Source organism: Simochromis diagramma, unplaced genomic scaffold, assembly GCF_900408965.1.
Source record: "Simochromis diagramma unplaced genomic scaffold, fSimDia1.1 OVJJ01000646.1, whole genome shotgun sequence".
NCBI lineage: Eukaryota > Metazoa > Chordata > Actinopteri > Cichliformes > Cichlidae > Simochromis > Simochromis diagramma.
The window spans coordinates 6,673,666-6,692,608 of NW_024387279.1; the positions used below are offsets into that span (position 1 = coordinate 6,673,666).

General features: G+C 41.1%; 1 protein-coding gene across 2 annotated transcripts in view; it reads left to right on the forward strand.

Moving 5' to 3' along the window:
- Window positions 1-18,943, forward strand: part of cdh4 (cadherin 4, type 1, R-cadherin (retinal)) — a 214,489-nt gene that overhangs the window by 148,562 nt on the left and 46,984 nt on the right. For both annotated transcript variants that reach the window (XM_040002896.1, XM_040002897.1), the window contains exon 6: window positions 14,892-15,047. In XM_040002896.1, coding sequence (XP_039858830.1) covers window positions 14,892-15,047 — 156 coding nt within the window. The remainder of the gene's footprint in view (window positions 1-14,891; window positions 15,048-18,943) is intronic.

Here is an 18,943-nt window from a genome sequence, read left to right on the forward strand (position 1 = left end):
ATCAAAATAAATCCACATAAATCAGCAGTTCCTTCTGTAAGTGCTGAGCAGCATTGTTTTTCGGGTGTCCATGCTATTGTAAACCACACCATGCAGGTGCTTGCTAAAAATTTGACAATGGAAAACTCCTGCTGGTGGTCTGTCTCTGTGTGTTAGCCCTGCGACACACTGGCGATCTGTCCAGTGTACCCCGCCTCTCGCCCTATGGTAGCTGGGGTAGGCTCCAGCCCCCCCACGACCCTGATAAGGATAAACGGAAGAGCATGGATGGATGGATGAATGGATTTAGTCTTATTTAGTTAATCATTCATACATACACTCATTAGTTATTCATGTTGTGTTTACCATGTTGTGTTTCATATCATTCTCTCATTGCCAACACCATCGCACTGTTAAAGGTTTGATTGCAATATCCTGGTTCAGTTGCTCAGAGCCAATTTTTCTTCATTGAAACAAATGGAAATGGCTCTCTCTGTTTCTCTGTCTCCCTCGCTCGCTCGCAGACACCAGTGGAGTAGAGGAGCTCCATTCTACTGCAGGCCATATTTACCTTGACGTGTGCGTTTCAGTCATGAAGAACTTCAAGTGGTGCAGCTTTGATGGCATTGATTTACCATTGTGTTCAAATGGAATATGCTTCAAAGCTTTCGCTGTCAAATTATTTGACATGACAGATGTAAGTGCAGTGGAAATGGAGAGGTTGAAAAACAGCTTGAGTTAAATGGATACCAAGGTAGATAGCAAGAATTACTCCCTTTTTTTTGGAGGAACTGAATAGCGGGGAGGACGGTAGATGGAAAAGGGAGAATGGGGGACAGGCTGAGATTGAAACAAAAAAGAAGAAAAGAAAAAAATGGAAAGTCTTTCGAGAGTGCTGTAAATCTGCGGGGTGAGAGAGGCCAACATTAGTTTCAGGCCATTTGTGGCATTCTCATCTCAACCGTCTCCTGCAGCACCTACACTGGGGCCAATGAGGCAAAACTGATGGAAAGCAGTCTGAATATAGGAGAGAAAAAATGCCCCTTTTCATTTAACCAGGCTGCAAATATTGGCTTCCTCCCTGACCCACGGTTAGGACAATGAGTTGGAAATAATTGGGCCGAGTGTGGACAGTTATTTTTAAATGTGAGCCAAGAGAAAACATGACAGAAAAATGTCTGTATTTGCTGTTTCTGTTATGGCGCATTATTCTATACCATTTATTATTGCACTAAATTTCACTGTAATGATGCGTTTATTTATCTTCTTATCGTACGGCAACATTTGAAAGTAAAATTAAGATCTTGTCTAAACCAGCTTCTCAGTAAGATTTAGTTTATCTTTTTTAATAACTCACTCATATATTCTAATATAATATATATTGTAATATAGCATAGTATCATAAGTGTCACAGACTGAATAACTGCAGTAGGAACTTATTAAAAGTAAACAAATGTTATGTGTGCCAACCACTTCAACATCCGAGTGACCTTTACTTTTAAAACCAAAGGAATGTCTGCTTTTTAATGGTATTTTTGTAACTAAAATCTGCGTGTGTTTATGTGTTTATATTTTATGTGCAGGGGAGAAAGTTAGCTCATTTGTAATGACACTGTAATGTCTGTACAGTTGTTTGCTCAGTACCCAAAATGAAAACACGGTGGTGTATTTACAACCTCGCATTGCTCAGTGTATTTCATTACAGCTCATAATGAGTTTGTAATATGATTTTTGGATGCGCTTGTGTTGTCTGCAGTTTTATTGCATCTCTTGTGCATTGAAATACATTGTGTCTACTTTGTGTGTCTACACACCTTGTGTATACACCATTGTGTGTGTCAGTATCCCTGTATCCAGCTTTTGGCTGTTTGCGTTAGCGGGACAAAAGGCACCTCTGTATATTAAATTATTCAAAAGCTGGTTTATCTAAATTTAACACTTGGCAGAAATCTTCACCTCCCCAAAAAGTTTGCACACTGATTACTTATTCCCTGCAGCCCACTTTCTAGATGGAAATCACTTGTACTTACATCCATTCACTTCTGCTGCTGCCAGTGCTGATGGTGGGAGCTTTCAAGGATACTGTAGGAAACCAACTTTAAGGGAAACTTTTCAAATTACCTACTTTAGCACCTCAAACACATCAGGATTGTATATTCAACAACAGCCATGGTGAAGAAAGTGCACCCTCTTTTAATTTTAAGGTTTTGTGTATAATGACAAAAATAATAATAATGATCTGATTCTCATCCGGTTTTAAAGTTTACACCGTGTAGCTTGTAGAGCCACTTTAAGTAGCAAAACCCTAAAATATGAAAGAAATCATTTTCAGAATGACATATCAGTCTCACATTGGTGCTTCTGTGCTTTGAGTTTGCAGGCATTTGTTTATTCAGAGCTCTCTCGTGATCCTGATCGCAGCATCAAGCTGAGGTCGAGATTTTTCAGTGGGCTGTTGCAACGCCTTGATTCTCTTCTGCATTTACTGCAAATGTGCTGGTGTGCTTGGGATCACTTTCCTGTTGCATAACCACAGCTTTAGCTGTTGTACAGATGATCTTGCATTTGATTCTCGAGTACCTTGGTATACAGAGGAGTTCTTGGTGGACTCAATGACTACAAGGTGCCCGTGGCTGTATAACAAGCTCAAATCATCACCCCTCCACCACATGCATGGTTGCTGGTATGATATGCTGAGATGCTGTGGTTATTTTTACAGTTTTTCTGATCATTGTACAGTCTAACCTTGGAGTAAATTTGCTGGGACATCCACTCCTGGGAAGATTGGCAGCTGTTTTGAATGTTTTCCGTTTGTGAATAATCTTTCTCAGTGTGGAATGATGGACTTGGAAATGGCCCTATAAGCCTCCCCAGATTGATGAGCAGCAGCAATTGTCTCTCAAGATCATTGCTAAAGTCTTACCTCCTTGGCATTGTGTTAACATACACATGAACACTTCAGACCAGCAAACTGAGAAAACATCTGCTTTTATAGAGTCGGTCACAGTTAATGAGCCAAATAATCAAGTGCATTGGTTTGGCAGCTATTTCCCTATTAATTCCTCAGGAAGTGGTAGCGGGGTACTTACGTTTTTCTTACCTCACATCTGCATTTTGTCTTCATTTTGTTCAAAAACACGAAGTGTTGTTTTTCATCTGAGGTGTTTTCGACTCAGTTTTCAAGAATCAGACGTTCTGGTGATTGTACATAAAATCAGCTGGTTTCGGCTGATTGGCGAGAAGTCACATCTCATATGAACTTCAGTTCTTGAATACACTATGACTGTAATTTATATCTATGTCTTTATTTACACTGTTAGCGCCTCTTATGAGGACAGTGCTAACAAGAGTTGTCAGCTGACTCCAGGTTACACTAATGAGGTGAAAATAAATTAATATCCGGAGAGATTTCTACTCGTCTCAGACATGGAGCATTTTTGAGTTTTACTCTGAGATTGCATAAATGTGGAGCCTAATTGGATTAAGCTCTTTAAGTGCTGCAGTGGTTCGATTTTGCAGTTTCCTACAGAGTGCTTCCTGAGTCCCAGTCATCACATTATCTGTCCAAATTATTACCCCACCGCTGTCGGCTGTGTAACATTTTTATATAATGTAATTAGAATTGAATGGAACAACAAACATCACGGCATTATCCTGTAAGTGTAAAGGTGAGGTCAAAGATTTGAAATGTCTCCACTATTGTTTTCTCAAGCCTGTCTATTGGTGATAAAAATTCACTTCAGTTTTTAGCTTCAAGGGGCAGAGTTTGTTGACATGTCTCTTTGGTTTAAATCAGGACATCGCTCACTCGCTTTTCCCCTGACACAATTCCTCAGATTGCGTCCCAGAATCCCAGAGTTTCATCCATAATGATAACACGCAGTTTCCAGAAATAAAGTTCCCTTAAATGTAGTTCTGCATACTTTACCTTTTCCTAATGGGGAAGTGCTGTCTAACCCAGCTTCTCCAAAAGATCTGCCAAAACAGCTCGCTTGTTTCCATCTTCTTAGAGTACAGGTCCTCCCTTTGGAGCTGTCCTGAAAGTATGATGCACTTTTCAGCTCTGGCAGATGATTAAATTTTAGAGGCCTTAGACTGTTTGCGCCATTTGATCCTGTTCCTTCTTGGCCTCATTACTGCTTTCTGCTCTTGGAACAACTCTTTCATGAGCGTTCAGCTCATAATGTAACTTTTAAAAGTTTAGGACTAGAAATCTTTGTCATGAAATGATGCATGCTACGGAAGAATGTTGCAGCTTTGCTTTCTTCTCGGCACTTTCACATGGAAAATCATTGTCTGTGATTTAGAAGTGGCCACATATAAATAGATAAATATCCCATAAAAGAAACTGTAATGCTTATTTAATCAATATTTATACGGGCAGTGGAATACATTGCTTCTGTAATTGGGTTAACCCACCGAGAATTACCACCCAAAGCCTCAGTTCCACTCAGCTCTGCAGAGCATTTTAGCATCCTGTTTTATAGCCTGCATCTTTAATGTTTGCATTTTCTCTCACCAGTCTCATAAACCTTGTTTCAAGCTAGAACCAGACACCAGAACACCAGGCAGTCAGCATTACCTGCTGGCTAGATTTGCCCGCTAAAGAGGCAGATGAGAGGGAACATCACAGCTTCATTCTTTTTTCTTTGGGTGCACACTATCACCACTGAATAGTATTTGAAATAGCCGTAGATTTTTGGTGCGAGGACAGTTCAGTCTGCCTTTGTGAGATTCAGGAAACGCAATCTCCGACATGATAAGTGCAGAGAATTTGTGTACAAAGGAAAATTGTGCACAGGGGGCTTTTCTTTGTCGCTCTGTGTCTGAAGATGCGTGTCTGTCCCTCTGCATTGTCCGTGCGTTTGAGTGAAAGTATGTGTCTGTCATTCTCAGCATCCCCAGTCGGACAATTAGAAGGTGACAGTCCCATTAGAGCTGGCCCGCTAGTACAAAGGCTGAGTGCTGTTGTGAGTGACACAGAGCTCAGCCTCTCACTAAATAACTGTCAGTCTGCCCTCGTCCACTCTGACCCCTCTGGCAGCCTCCCTCTGAGCCACTTGAACTCCCCTCTGGGCGCTCATTGGCAGCCTTGGCAGCTCCCTGAGCCAAGCGTGGCCCTCCTTTCAAGGCAGGCCTCTAACTGATTGGTTGGACGCTGCTAGCCTTAGGCGTGCCAGAACGGCTTTCAACTGGCCTCAGGGTGCTGCTGATTGGCTAGGCTGTCACGGACGCAGGTCTCCTGTGGGAGCATGTGGCAGCAGCTTGGGTTTATGGGATGCAATTTGACAGAGGAGGTAGATGGAGGGGAAAAGTGCAAGAGCAGCAAAAAGCTCCCTGCTCCTCCCTCCCTCCATCTGTAGCTCTGTCTGCTAAAGTACATCTCTTTGCTGTTTGTTCTGCTCCTTCCCTTTAGTCAGCCTTCCAGCAGCCAGTCATGTCTTCACTTATAATTATCTTTGTGGCAAATTTCTCTTTGCTTGGAAGACCTATAATACGCTTTACCTATCATCCTTATTTTGAAAAGCCTAGCGTAGTGTAGGAGACTATTACTTTTTAACGAGTTAAATCTCTCTGGGGTCTGCGGTCTGCTTGGGGGGGGGGGGGGGTAGGACAAGTACGTCAACCTCTCCGCCTGTTTCATTCCTATTGCAGAATTTCTTTCTAAGGGAGACAGAATAGTTGTATTTGCTCTGTTCTTCTCCCACGCTGCGAATCAGGGAATTAATGCCATTGTTAATGCAGAGAGACCACTGGTACATTTCAACAGGATTCTCGCCTCTTGCAGAGCTCATCTAAATTGCCTGGCTAATGCTGTAATTGGGTTTGTGAGTCACTTCTTAACTTCCATTAATATTTGTTCTCCCTCTAATTGCCCCTTTTTCCTATCCTACATTTCATTCCTCGGTCTGGCTAATGGTCTGAGGTGGAGGCAGTGATGTGCGTGCGAGTGTGTGCGCTTGACAGAACATCTAATCTATTTTTGAGCAGGTACATGATGTTAAAGCTGTGGGACTTCTTTCTCTTCACTGGTTAATGATGAATGGCATGCAGGATGGTTATGGAGGATATTGGAGTTTAAGAGGAAGATGTCAGAAAAGTTCACACTCCAAATTTGTGGAACCACCCCCAGATTCATGATCCAAATATACTAAGGATGAGAAATATCTGTCTTCCAAAGACTTCCCATCTTAAGGAAAAGAAAAAAAACACTGTTTGAAGGTTGTTTATTGGATATGCTGCTGGCATTCTGAATGCTTTCTGCTTTTCATTAAAAGACATGTTCCTTGACGATGCCTCTGCCTTCTCAGAGATTTTCTCCTAAGCTTTCCCCCGCTCTTATCACACTCACCTCTAACTGGATTGTCTTTTCCTCTTATATATCACATTAAAGAAAAAGTTCCTCTGGAGGGGAAAAAACATCACCCCCAAAAGACTTTAGCCTTGTTTTCTTAAATTGTCAAGAAAGGAAAAAAAACCTGACTCTATTATCTTTAAATCCAAATCTCTCTCACAGAAGTGTTACCTCAGGAAACCTTAAGAATTCAAAGGACTCAATTCAATTGACTGTATTAGAAAGTGAAAAAAGACCAGTGCCAGTACCGGAGCAGACTAACCTTTCTCAGATGGCAACCCGGCTCGTTTGTATTGATGGGACTCTCACTGCTTCCTTTCCACTGGGAGCAATGGGAGAATGGGGCACATGGGGCTGAGAGACAGACAAACTAATACGCAGCACAAATACAGACTGCACATCAAACGAAAGGAAGGATGTGTAAGGCAAAAAAGAGACCATATTCCAAAGCTGTAGGAGCTCAGTTCATTTCGTATTCAGTTTCCGATCCATAATGGACTACCCTGCCTTTGTGCTGTTCTTTATGAGTATAAGGGATAACTGTGTGCGACGGTGGCTGTCAGTGGCTCTCGCTTGAGAGATATTAAACCTGAGCTCTCTGCAGCTTTCCACTCACAGGGCGCCTATGTGACTATTTTTAAAATCATCTGCACCATTCCCTTCTCATGACGCCACTTAACTGACAGGTTTTACCCCATTTGTCGCCACTCTCGCGCGCGCAAGGCTGTTATTGTATTCCGCAGGAAGAAAAGTTGGGAGGCTGGCAAAAACTTGAGGTCCTACATTCTCTCTAATTGGAAATTTTGTTTCCATTTTGTCAGCCCATGTTTCCATTTCTTTCATCCTTCACTTTCTTATTCCCTCCTATTTCATTTTGTTGGATGTTTGTGTGGATGGCCTATCACACTATTTGAATTCCTCTTCCCCATCAAAAGCAGGGTACATCAGCTTTGAAGAGTGACAAGCACACAGCAGGAGGGATCAAAGCAATGCAAAACTGAAATTTAAGAGGAAGTTAAAAAGCATGTAGTTTTGCCATTTCCCTCATGTTCAACAAAGAGAAAACAGATACTGTATAACAGCAGGAAAAGATGAGACATTATCAAACACAGCGATTTTCAAGGATGCCTGTGTAGTTCTCAGATGCACAGATGCTTTTGATAATGCCGTTTAACATAGCAATTCGTCCGTTCGCAGAAACGCGGGTTGGGAACCATTCCCACGCCCCTATGATTGCAAAGGTTTGTTGTCAGATCGGAATACTTTAACCCAAGCGGTGACACCAAAGTCAGACTGCTTAAGATAAGAAAATCAATTGTCTTTTCCAGCGTGGCAGTGTCATTTTCTTTCCTTAAAACCACTCAGTGAGGTGCCACACATGCAATGAATCTGCTATGAAAGTGTAAAAAAAGGGAAAGGGAAACAAATGAAAGGATATTTTAAAAGAAATTAAATAGCTTGCCAGCAATTCCCCAAGTCAATGGGCAGCAGTGTAAAAAGGCGCAGTAAACCAAATACAAATGAGACATATGAGCTTGCAGCTGAACCCACCACATATTCACACTACTACTTCAGGGAAATGTGAACTAAGCAGCAACACCATCAGCGAACAAATGAGATCTAATTATCTCTTAAAACCTGGCTGAAAATGCTCAAAATCTTATGATTGATTCCCGTTTATGCTGAATCCATCAGCTCCTTAAAACAGAGCACCAGTCTACACTATTTCAGTTATAGATGACAAAACTATATTGTTATGCCCTGTGTGCACATATGTGCCTATGTACAACTTTGGCTACAAACTGAGACTAAAAGCAACGACGACTTGTCACTATATACCTACGAGGCATGAAGACAGTAAGTAGGTTCTATTAAAGGAATCGTGATATTTGGCAGATGTTGTCTTAACCGTGTTTGACAGCTCAGTCATAGCATGTCTGTGCCCTGAGTGGTTGGCATCATCTCCCCCCATAATGCATCTCAGCATGGAAATGTCATTACTTTGGCTTTTCCTGCATTTAACTACTTCATATTAACCATCCTTCAAACTTACAGACTTTATACCAAAATCTAATAACTGCTGTGCAGTAGGTGTTTTGATATTTGACTTTTGGTGGCATCGGTGACATTTACTCCTACCAAACATTATAAATAGACGACACTGACATGTTTACCACTAAGCACAGAATATTAAATGTGTCTGCGTTGGGTAGGGATCAAGAGAGAGAACTGGAGCGCAAGCCCCATAGATAAGAGAGTTAAATATAAAAAATTAATTTGACGCAGCTGTAGCATAGACAAAAGAGATGAAACTAATCATAGGCAGTCACAAAAATAAGATTCAAGGGGGAAAAACAACGCTGCATAATTTACAGTGCATTTGATCGTTACCTAGATACAGCAACATCAGATGCCCAACACAAGAGGGAAATTTAGATGTTTTTCAGTCTTTTTGTCACTGAATCAATTTATTAATTATGAGTCATGGTAAGTTTTTATTTTAGAGAGACAGAGGCAAGAAATAGAGAGTCTGTAATTCCTTATATGTGTACACACAGAGAGATGCATAGATATAGATATATGTGTGTGTCAGCATTATTCAGACCTTCAGATCCATCTGTTGACCTCGAAGGAGAGGTCAAAGGTCGTATGTGACATGATATTTTGTCAACTATATGTTGACAGATCACACCAGGCTTGTACTATGAGATTAAGATGCTGTAGTTTAGCACAGGTCATCTTCTAATTGGAAGGTTGGTGGTTTGATCCATTCTGCATACCAGAGTGGGCAAAAAACTGAACCCCAAGTTGCTCTCCAGTGTGAATCTTAGAAAGAAAAGCATTTAGGCGTGGAAAAAAGTGCTATGCTAAATGAGGTAATTTGTGGGAAGTGAAACCCTCAAGGAGATTAGAAAAGAACCAGTCCATTTACAATAATAAGTTTTAAAGACATTATGTCAATTTTCAACAAAATCATTAAGTTGAACTTGAAGATCTTGCTGCATCTATGCCAAAATATAATGGATTGTTTACATGGCTGCACTCTACACCCCTACAAAGAAGTCATTGAAAACCTCTAGTGCTGTCATGTTTACAGACAGAGTTATGATATGCATGCAAACACTACCAAAAACATAACCTCCTTGGAGGATGTAATTAGACAGTGCTAAACACATAACTAGTCACCTGGCTTAGCTATTGTGTTGTAGCTCATTGCACAAAAGCTTATTTGGGGGAGTAGCTCTGCAGCCGACCAAGCAAGCTGCCTATGTAGCTGTGAATGCCGGTTTGTTTACACGTAAACATTATTTGCTATTCGTTCAGATATATGTGATAGAAGTAAGAATGCAACGGCTGGTTATTATGAATGAGCTCTGATATGATGTGGAGGCAGTGATGAGCAAGCTTGAACTGTTAGCGCTGATTTATTCTAGCGTTTCTTCTTAAATCAGTCATTTTTAAAATAAAAAAAAAACTTTATTGATTCCAAATTTATTCTGGTTTGGTCTTTCCAAACCACTACAGCAGAGGTGAGATGAGTAGCACTAATTTAACCGCCCACTGTATGTTCACTGTATGTGTGGGACATTTGCACGAGTACAGGGTATGCTTTTTGGACAAGCATTTGCTCAATTAAAAAAGTGATCATTAGTGGCAAACAGCACGCACCATTGTCCTCATAATAACAGTATATTAATAGGAGAGTGTTTTTTAAGCCTCCCTAACCTGTGGGGGTCCCTTTAATGTGCCCAGAAGGCAAAGCGAGGTGACTGAGCCCAGAGCAATAAAATATAGAGCGAGCCTGGAATGTGTGAAACCAAAGGATTACAACACAGGCCTGAAAGCATGGATGAGACATAAAAGAGGCCATCAAAGCGTGTAAACCATAGAGTCCCATTATTGTGTGACATTAGCCCATGGCACACATAACCCTTAATGATCCTATGGGTGCCTGCAGCATGCTGTCCTAATGACTTCCTGGTTAAAGGATAGTTGTTTCCTGGGAAAGAGAAGAATAGCTGCACACGTGCATGTCCCTTGTACAGCAAAATCCGGCTGTGTTCATTTTGCAGCATTGCTAGAAATAAGTTAGACTCGGAGTAAATAGATGAAACACAGAGTGCCATCAAATAAACACCAAATTAGTCCCTGTTTATGTCGGCATCAAACTACTTATGCAGATAGGGCGATCATACAGGGTTGGATCAATTAAAGGAGATTTGGACAGACTGAAACTTCACAGTGCGCTAATTAGGCAGCCAGCCGCTATGCTAAATAAATGGAAATGTATTCCTTTCCGTTTCTTTTCTTCTATGTGTTTGCGTGCCTTGTGTCACCCCAAGGAGTTTAAGCAGAACACTAATTCTTCATCTAATTTTCTCCAACTCCCATTGCTTTCGCTCTCTGTGTCTCTCTGCCTCCATCCCTCTCCATCTTTCTTCTCACACTGATAGCTTGTCTCCCAGGATCCTAGCAGTTGTCAGTAATCAAGGAAATCACTCTCAGAGAGCTACAAATAGGTCACTTATCTGATGTCTGTTCTGATCTGACTGAGACAGACAACCAGTTAAGTCCCTTGCATCTGCCTCTCCCTGCTATTTTAAGTGTGATTAGTAGCCATTCGATCTACTAGGAGGAACTGAAATAACAAGGAGAATTAAAGATGGGGATAGATAGACACTGAGCGAGAAAGCAAGAGGAGGACAGAAATCCCTGCTTTCATCATTAGCATTCTATTCAAATGGCTCAATTGAGCAGTTGTCACTCATGGGATTCCCGGGGCACCGAGAAGCCGCGCTTCTTCATTTATTCAATTTATTGATATAAAGACTCTTCATTAAGAGACACCAACAAATATGACATCTGGTCTCATGTGGCCTTGATGTGGAATTTTAAGAAGGCATAAGAGCAAAAGGCCGCATGATGTGTAAGAGTTCCTTTGTCTCCTCTTGGGGCTATTATACTGAATTGCCAACTGCACTCTCTGAGCTTTGAAGTTCCGCCGAAGAAACAGATTGCTCGCAAACACACACTGTCGGTAAGTAAACGTGCACAAGTCCGCATGCAGACTCGCATACCCGTGGCAGGTGAAAATTTCATGATTCCCTCATGACGGCCTTGTGAATTATTGAACTGAGCTGGTCCTTTTGATCCACGCATTGGTGCACACAGAGAGAATCTCTTACCTGTCAAACACTTCACTAAACTCACATACATGACTACAAGCTGCTTCTTATCCACCCAGGAAATGTCTATGCTAAAAAAAAAAAGAAGAAATAGCCGATTCGGGGTGGTAAATTTTTCTTTTTCTTCATCTTCTTCTTCTTCTTTCTGGCTGTCCCTGCAGCTTGAGCAGATGTTTGTTGTTTGCGCGTGTGTGTATATCTTCTGGTTTTGAGCACAGAGCCCTTAACGTGTTTGTCTCCTTCACAGATAAGACAGAGGATTTCACAGGCACGTTCTCATTACTGAAATGCATAATGCGTCTGATCTGCTCCACATTATCTGTCTGTTATCCAAACAAATGACACTGATGATGAGGGTGAATGATCAAATTATGTTATTGTTTATGCCATAATTTCATCCTGCTTTGATTGGCAGATAGTGGGTGTTGTGAATAATAAATGCAATTAGTCCTACAGTATCTTCGTGCTCCAGTGATTAAATGCCAAATGGAACCGCCTAAGTGCACAGATTGATAGAATTTTTACAATATTGTACATTACACCTGAACCTGCAGCATCCACAAATGGATCCTGTGTGAAGCGAGCTCAGGAAATGAAAATTGTGAAAGCTACAGAGGAGCGCTGCACCGTGGGTGTGGGAGCACCACGTTCGAAATTAAGAGAGAGGGTATCATGTTCAAACAGAGAAATGTTTTATGCAGCAGCCACCGTCACCACTGAACGGATGAAGTAATTTCATTTTCATGCATGATCTGCAGCCCCACAGACCAGGAAAATTGCATAGGAGGGGGAAGAGAAAGATAGAGAGAAAAAAGAGTCAAGACTTCCCTTTTCTTCATTTCTCCATTATTCCCTCTGACTTGTAACCATAGTGATGGTTCAGTCCCAATAAAGTAGAAAAAAAAACAGGAAACCCGGCGTTGTGTTTAGAACGTGAGTTTGAAGTCAGAGGAAAGATTATTTGATTACCGCTGCAGAGCTAAAACACCAGCACCGAATTTAATTGGCAGCTTTCCCGATTATTGACTGATTCTCTCGCTCCGCGCCTCCCATAAACCCTCTTCCTTCTACACTCACTAAAGTCTCACTACGGTCACTCAAAGCCTGCGTCACCTTAAACACGTACGCACTGCACTCTCTTGCACTGCTGACATTTTTGGAAGTATTTGTACTTTTTCCTCTGTTCTACTCTTTTAATATATATTATTGGAATAAAGCATTGCAGCTTTTTTCACTACAGTTAATGATTTTCCGTTTTTCTCTGTTTGTCTACAGTAAAACTTGCATATGCAAACTTATCACAATCGTATATAATAGATTAAATTAGAAGAACAAATTATTGGGCCATTTGTAATACTTTCAGGAATTTAATGACCAAAATGGTTAATTAATTAATTGTTAAACACTTTTAATTAGTATTGTCAGTTGTAGCTTTGCAACCTATAATCAGCAGTGTGGCCACTTAACTTAAGCCCACCCATAATCCCTGTAAAATCCCAGGGAAAAGTCAAGGTGAGCTAGTTATTGACTATTGTAATCAGTCGTTTGCACTGCTTTGAGACAATCAAGATGTTTAGCCTCTTATCTCTCACCCAGTACTACCAAGCAGGCATCCAGTAGCTGAAAGTTATTGTACAACATGACAACAACCGCAAACATACAAAAATCTTTTAAAAAAAACACCCAAAAAACATCATTTTGCTATGTTTCACATTAATAACAGTTTGGGTTTTTTTGTTGTGAGTTCTTATTTAGTTTAACCACTTTACTCCCATGAAGTTATTTTAAAAAATACTGAGAAATTGGCTGGAAAGGATGTCATTTCATAAACATCACCAGTGGTAATTCTTTATGATTACTAGCTGATTTTTGTCGTAATGTGCAGCAATTAAATGGAAACAAGCTTCTTCCTCCTGCTCCCTTATTCACCACAGCAGGTAGCACAATGTGTGGGACTTGACAAGTTTTCACACCAGATGTAGTTCCTGACAGGTCGCTCTGAGGCGTTTGGGTCTCCTCCCGGTCTTGAACAAGGGATCTGTTGCTTGTTTAGTAAATGTGGAAGCCTCTACACTACAGAGACACACCAGCAATCAAGTGAAAACCAAGTGGGCTGTTTTTTAACATCTTTTGTTAACATGATCTCTCAAATGTCCATCCCTGATAGAAATGCCCCTTTCAAATAAAAGGTATGAATTAGCTATATAAGTAGTATTTAACTGTACTTTAGGGTTAGTATCTGTAAGTATTTGTCCACAGACAGCCAAGCCTGTCCATGCTACTGGAAGGTGTAACTGCAAACATACAACAAGAGAGAAAGGTGTAGTATGATTACAGAGTTATAGGGGATATGTGTAAATATTTTATTTTTATAAAGTTTGCTAGTCCAGGCCCAAACTGGCCGGATTGCTGTTGATCTGGTTCTTGAGGTTATTCATCATTTATCTGTGAGACTTGTCCTGCAGATGCACAGAAAATCCACAGTCTTGGTTTGCTGCTGGCAATGGTAGACCTCGTTCTGCTTCCTGGGAGATCGCTTGCAGCAATCTACCATTACCAGCTGCAGTCAGTATGGTGGAGTCTGGGGACCCATCAGGAATCTTTTGATGGCTAGGCCTCTGGGGGCGGTGGTCAGTTCTCGGGATTTCCAGTGTTGATATCCGGATAGTGAAAAAGTGGAGAAAAAAAGTCTGTTTTTTTGTTTTGTTTAACCTAAAACAGCTAATAAAAAGCAAAATTCAAGCTCAGAGAAAAATGGAGTACCAGTGGTGTAGCTTTTCAGTGCTAGAGATACTATCTCACAGGAAGTGGTGTCATGCTACGTCTTTTTTCTTTGCCTGTGACTAAATGTGTAAAAGCTGAAATGAGAAGAAATGTAAAATGAAGTCATTAATCAGTTTCACAGTCCAGGAAAGTCTCCATCAGAAATGCTGTCATTGTTAGACATGAAGTCATGTTGATTTTTTTTTTTCAAGGTTTCTGCCATAATTCAGACACATGCCATAAAATCTGCCATAAAAGTAAAGAAAATCAAAGATCGGCAAAAATCTGCTGGCAGTACATCTATTTCCCCTCAGTGCACATTGTTCAATCTTCCATTTTCACCTCTGGGCTGTAGGTTCAAAGACACAAAAGAGAGTTTTCTGTGAAAATGTTATCATCAATGTATCTATCAAACATTCCACATACTGTTAGTTTTCTCACAAACTTTTAGTTTAAGGTCATAGTGTGTTTTTGACAATTTATGTCACATACTGTTCTGCTCTGAACATTTTGTACTTTTTGTTGCAATTGCAGGCAAAGCTTGAAAGGACTAAAAAAAAAAAAGATTTTCCTCTCTGTTCAACTTGCTTCTCTGGCTCTGTCCTCAGATCCGCTCCGATCAGGATAAGGATGTGGGCATCCGCTACAGCATCACCGGAGCAGGCGCTGATCAGCCCCCGAGTGGTATCTACAACATAGATCCCATCAGCGGCAACATGTTTGTCACCCAACCTCTGGACAGAGAAGAAAGAGCTTCCTTCCATGTAAGAAAGAAATGTCTCTACTCGCCTGTTTTTGTTTTCTCTCTAGCTCCAGTTATGTCTGTCTCATTATCTCCCAATTATCCCTGAGGAAATGTGCCGGGGCCCATCTCTTCCCCATCTACCTTTCCTTTTAACAAGTAATGTCGTCTGCCAAAACTAAATGACAAGTCAGGGTGCATTCAGAGCAATCACTGCTCTGATGTACAGTACCTTCACATCAGCTGCTCCAGGAGTTAATTGAAGCCGAAATCAGCTATGAAATGAAGACTGGTTTGACAAAACCCACTGCCGCGGAAACTGCCATATGGATTTGGGTTTAGCAGTGCAGAGTAGGAGGATTTGAACACACAAATGCAAAGTGATGTGCAGGTAAATTGTTGTGCACGTTTGTGCCATCAGAGCTAACAAGCTTGGCATATGTGTGTATGAGCTGGTATATGTGTGTGTTTCTGTGTATGGCATGCTGATTGATAGCTGATTTACCGTTAGTGGGCTCAGGTCTTCTTTTCCACCTCTCTTACTTTCTGTCCGTGTCCCACTTTCCTTTTTGCACTTCAATCCCACACATTGTTGCAAACTTACCTCATGCACTCTGAGCAGCTGCGCTGCTCATTGGGGCAGGCTGACAGCTGTATAGTTAGCCTACATGTGGCCTAGTGATTCCCTACCACACTCACGCACACATACGCACACAGAGAAAACCAGATGATTGGTCTCTCTGGAACCTCGGGTTAAACAGCTTTGCATATGTGTGAATTAAATATGCAGGGCCACATGAGGCTTGTGCTAATGCTAGGCCATTGGTTCATATACCCACATTACAGGTTTCAATTTATCTCAGCAAAGACTAACACCTCCACTTGAGGTGAATGCCGGTGTCAGAGTCACAACTCCTGCGCGCCTGTCAGCGTGATGGATGGCTGAGCCGCCGATAGAGCTAATTCAAAAGCATGCTCCTGTCTCTTCAGGAAAGAGGGGAGGGGGTGCCTTCATTGCACACACTCAGCATTATGCCAACAGTACAAACTTTGAATGTATACACACAGGCATGCACATAGATATGCATTGGTAAATTCCACAAAGCTCTATATGATTGTCTTCTTGATTAGTTTGTCTTGCTTTTCTCATGCATATGATCCTCTTGTTCCCTCACTTGCTGCATTCAGACTCTGGTCACTGCTGACTGTGTATGTGATTGTTGTCTCTCCATACCTGCTCGTACTCTCAACCAGCAAATTGGGATCAATAAAGCAGGCAGGTTATTGGTCCCTGGGAAAGGACAGCGGCTCAGTAAACAGTTCTTATTTGACACAACCTGTAGTGAAAACAGCATGTATGGTTGAGAGCACTTCAAGTTGAATGAACCTCCTATTTAGACACCGTGGACCCATGCTGCTTGTGATGTGATGTATGATTTACTGCAGGAGAATGTAGCTAGTGATCGACCCACGGGAAATTTAGTCCATGACTTTCCTCCTTTTAACTTGATAGGAAGTTCCCAGCACTACTGTGTGCCCTCATAGGCCAAACTTTGCTTGTTAGTTTTGGGTTCAAGAGAAAAGAGAGACAAGGCTGCTGTTTTTGACAGACTAGCACCAGGGGGAAGTGATCTGTGAGGTGAGGAGAGTGGGTGTTAGCCTGAGCTTCAGTTTTGTAATACAGACCTACTGTGATGAAGCAGGGCACAAGGAGAATTGCAAGAAGAAAAAAAAAACCAAATGTGCTTTTTTTCTTTTTCCATCTTTTGTTGCATGAATGCATGCACTTAAGCATACAGGAAGGGTTATAATCTAAAAGATCCGGTCATGGACAGCTGGTATACAGCATTTTTTCAACTGGCCTCAAATACAAGTAATTTTCTGGAACCATTATGCTTATTACTGTATTTATATTGATATTGCATTCAGCTACGATAACAGCGCTGTGAGGCTTGAAATGGCAATACTAACATGTTTATGTTGTGACGCCATGATGTTAACGTGTACTAAATGGCTTTAAAAATAGACACTAATGGTAATGTAATTAGTTTTGCAAGCATTTGGAGTTAAATCAACGAGCTGGCCACGTTTTTATGCCATTACTTCTAAAGCATGTTAAGATGTCTCAGTAAATAAGTTTAAACTTTGACCAACTGCTGGAACTCGACTTTAAAAAATCAAAAGATATTCAGATTCATTAGACTTTATCTTCTAAGCTTGGTTGTCTTAAACAAATCAGGAAACCCATGGCCTCCAAAAAGTAAGTCTAAGCTAAACTACAACTGAAATCATAAGTTATAAGTGTTATTGTGAACGAGGTATAATTAAAATAGTGTAAATGCTTATCTAACTACATGTCATGTGAGCACGCGAAGATCCAACACAGTCAAGCGAACATTAAACACTCTTTGCCAGCTCCCTAATACAGAGTGTCTGTGTAGAGTTTGCCAACATGGGCATAGCAACATTATGGAACTAGCACAGGTAACTGCCCACTAAATATACAGAAATTGGGTAGCTGCTCTGTGCCCTGCTTCCTGTAAGAGCCACTCATGCAGCAAGCTGACCAAATCCAAACTGAATATTTCATCTACACTATCTGCTGTTCCATGCAGCACGTGAGACAGAAAAAACTCCAACAATATCTTGATCTTCATGTTCATGTGAGGTTATGTATGACACATCTGTAAAGGATAACTCATGAGCTTAATATTCCATGCCTAATTAAGTGAGCGCTTCTTAATTTTAAGTTAATGCAATGGATTTGGTTTAGATGACTTGAAAATAAATCACCTCTGAACAGCCTACTGGTTATTTCTTTTGGCGAGATAAGAATAGCGCTTCACAATATTAATTTTACATGTTATGAGATGAAGATCTAAGTTTTTCCTTGCAACGCTCACGCCTCATACATTGGACTGAGGCATGAGTGTTGCAAGTTAATTACTAATTAACTCTCAACATGAGCATTGGCCAGAAGTCATTAATCACTACATGAGTCTTTATCATGGCGGACTGTTGCTAGCTAAAATGTAGCACTATTCTCAGCCACACTACAACAAGGAGTGAGTATATACAGTTTATTTACTCATGTATACATACATATATTGTACATAGAGTACATATAGTGTAGGAACTAAAGAGAAGAAATTATGTGATTTTGTGACAGGCTGCTGGTAACACGATTCTTAAAGCTACAAGGTAACCTTGGCCTCAGAATCTTAGCAGAAAAAATAAACACTCCACTTGAAGCACCATGCTAGTATAGCTATACATTGGCTAAGGGAGCCAATGGTGCAAAGTACAAACTGTATTTCTCCTCTGTGGTTGGTCCAGTCATCCTAAAGCTCACGCTGCAGAATACTGATGTTGCTTTCCACACATACATTTGCAGTTTGCACAAGGCACACTCATCCAGGCCCTGTGATCACATTTCCAACCCCGCCACTGAGCACACAAACGCAGAGACACATAAACAGACTCCCGAGAACATACGCAGGAAGACACATGCAGAAATGTGAATATATAAACGCTGACACATATAGAAATAAAAGAAAATGTGCAGGAATATACACACGCACAAATCTGCAAGCAGAAAGGACAGAACACACACAAACGAAAACACAGTGTGACACAAAGACAAAAATACACAGCGGTCGCACATACACACCCGTGCAGTTGAGGCAGCCACACATATCGCAGTCGCACATATCACAGTCACACTTTCACAGTGTGCAGTGTTCACAGCTGAGAAAACAGATTGGGCTTGTTTGTTTGTTGGGTCTCCTCTCCATGTTTGTTTGCTGTGCTTCAGCCAATGGAAAACTAGCATCTTGAGGATCATTAAGTGGCTAAAGAGGGCTCTTTTGATTGGCTGTGCACGCCTCCCCAGTGTGTAATCTTCCTGCTCGTCGGCGT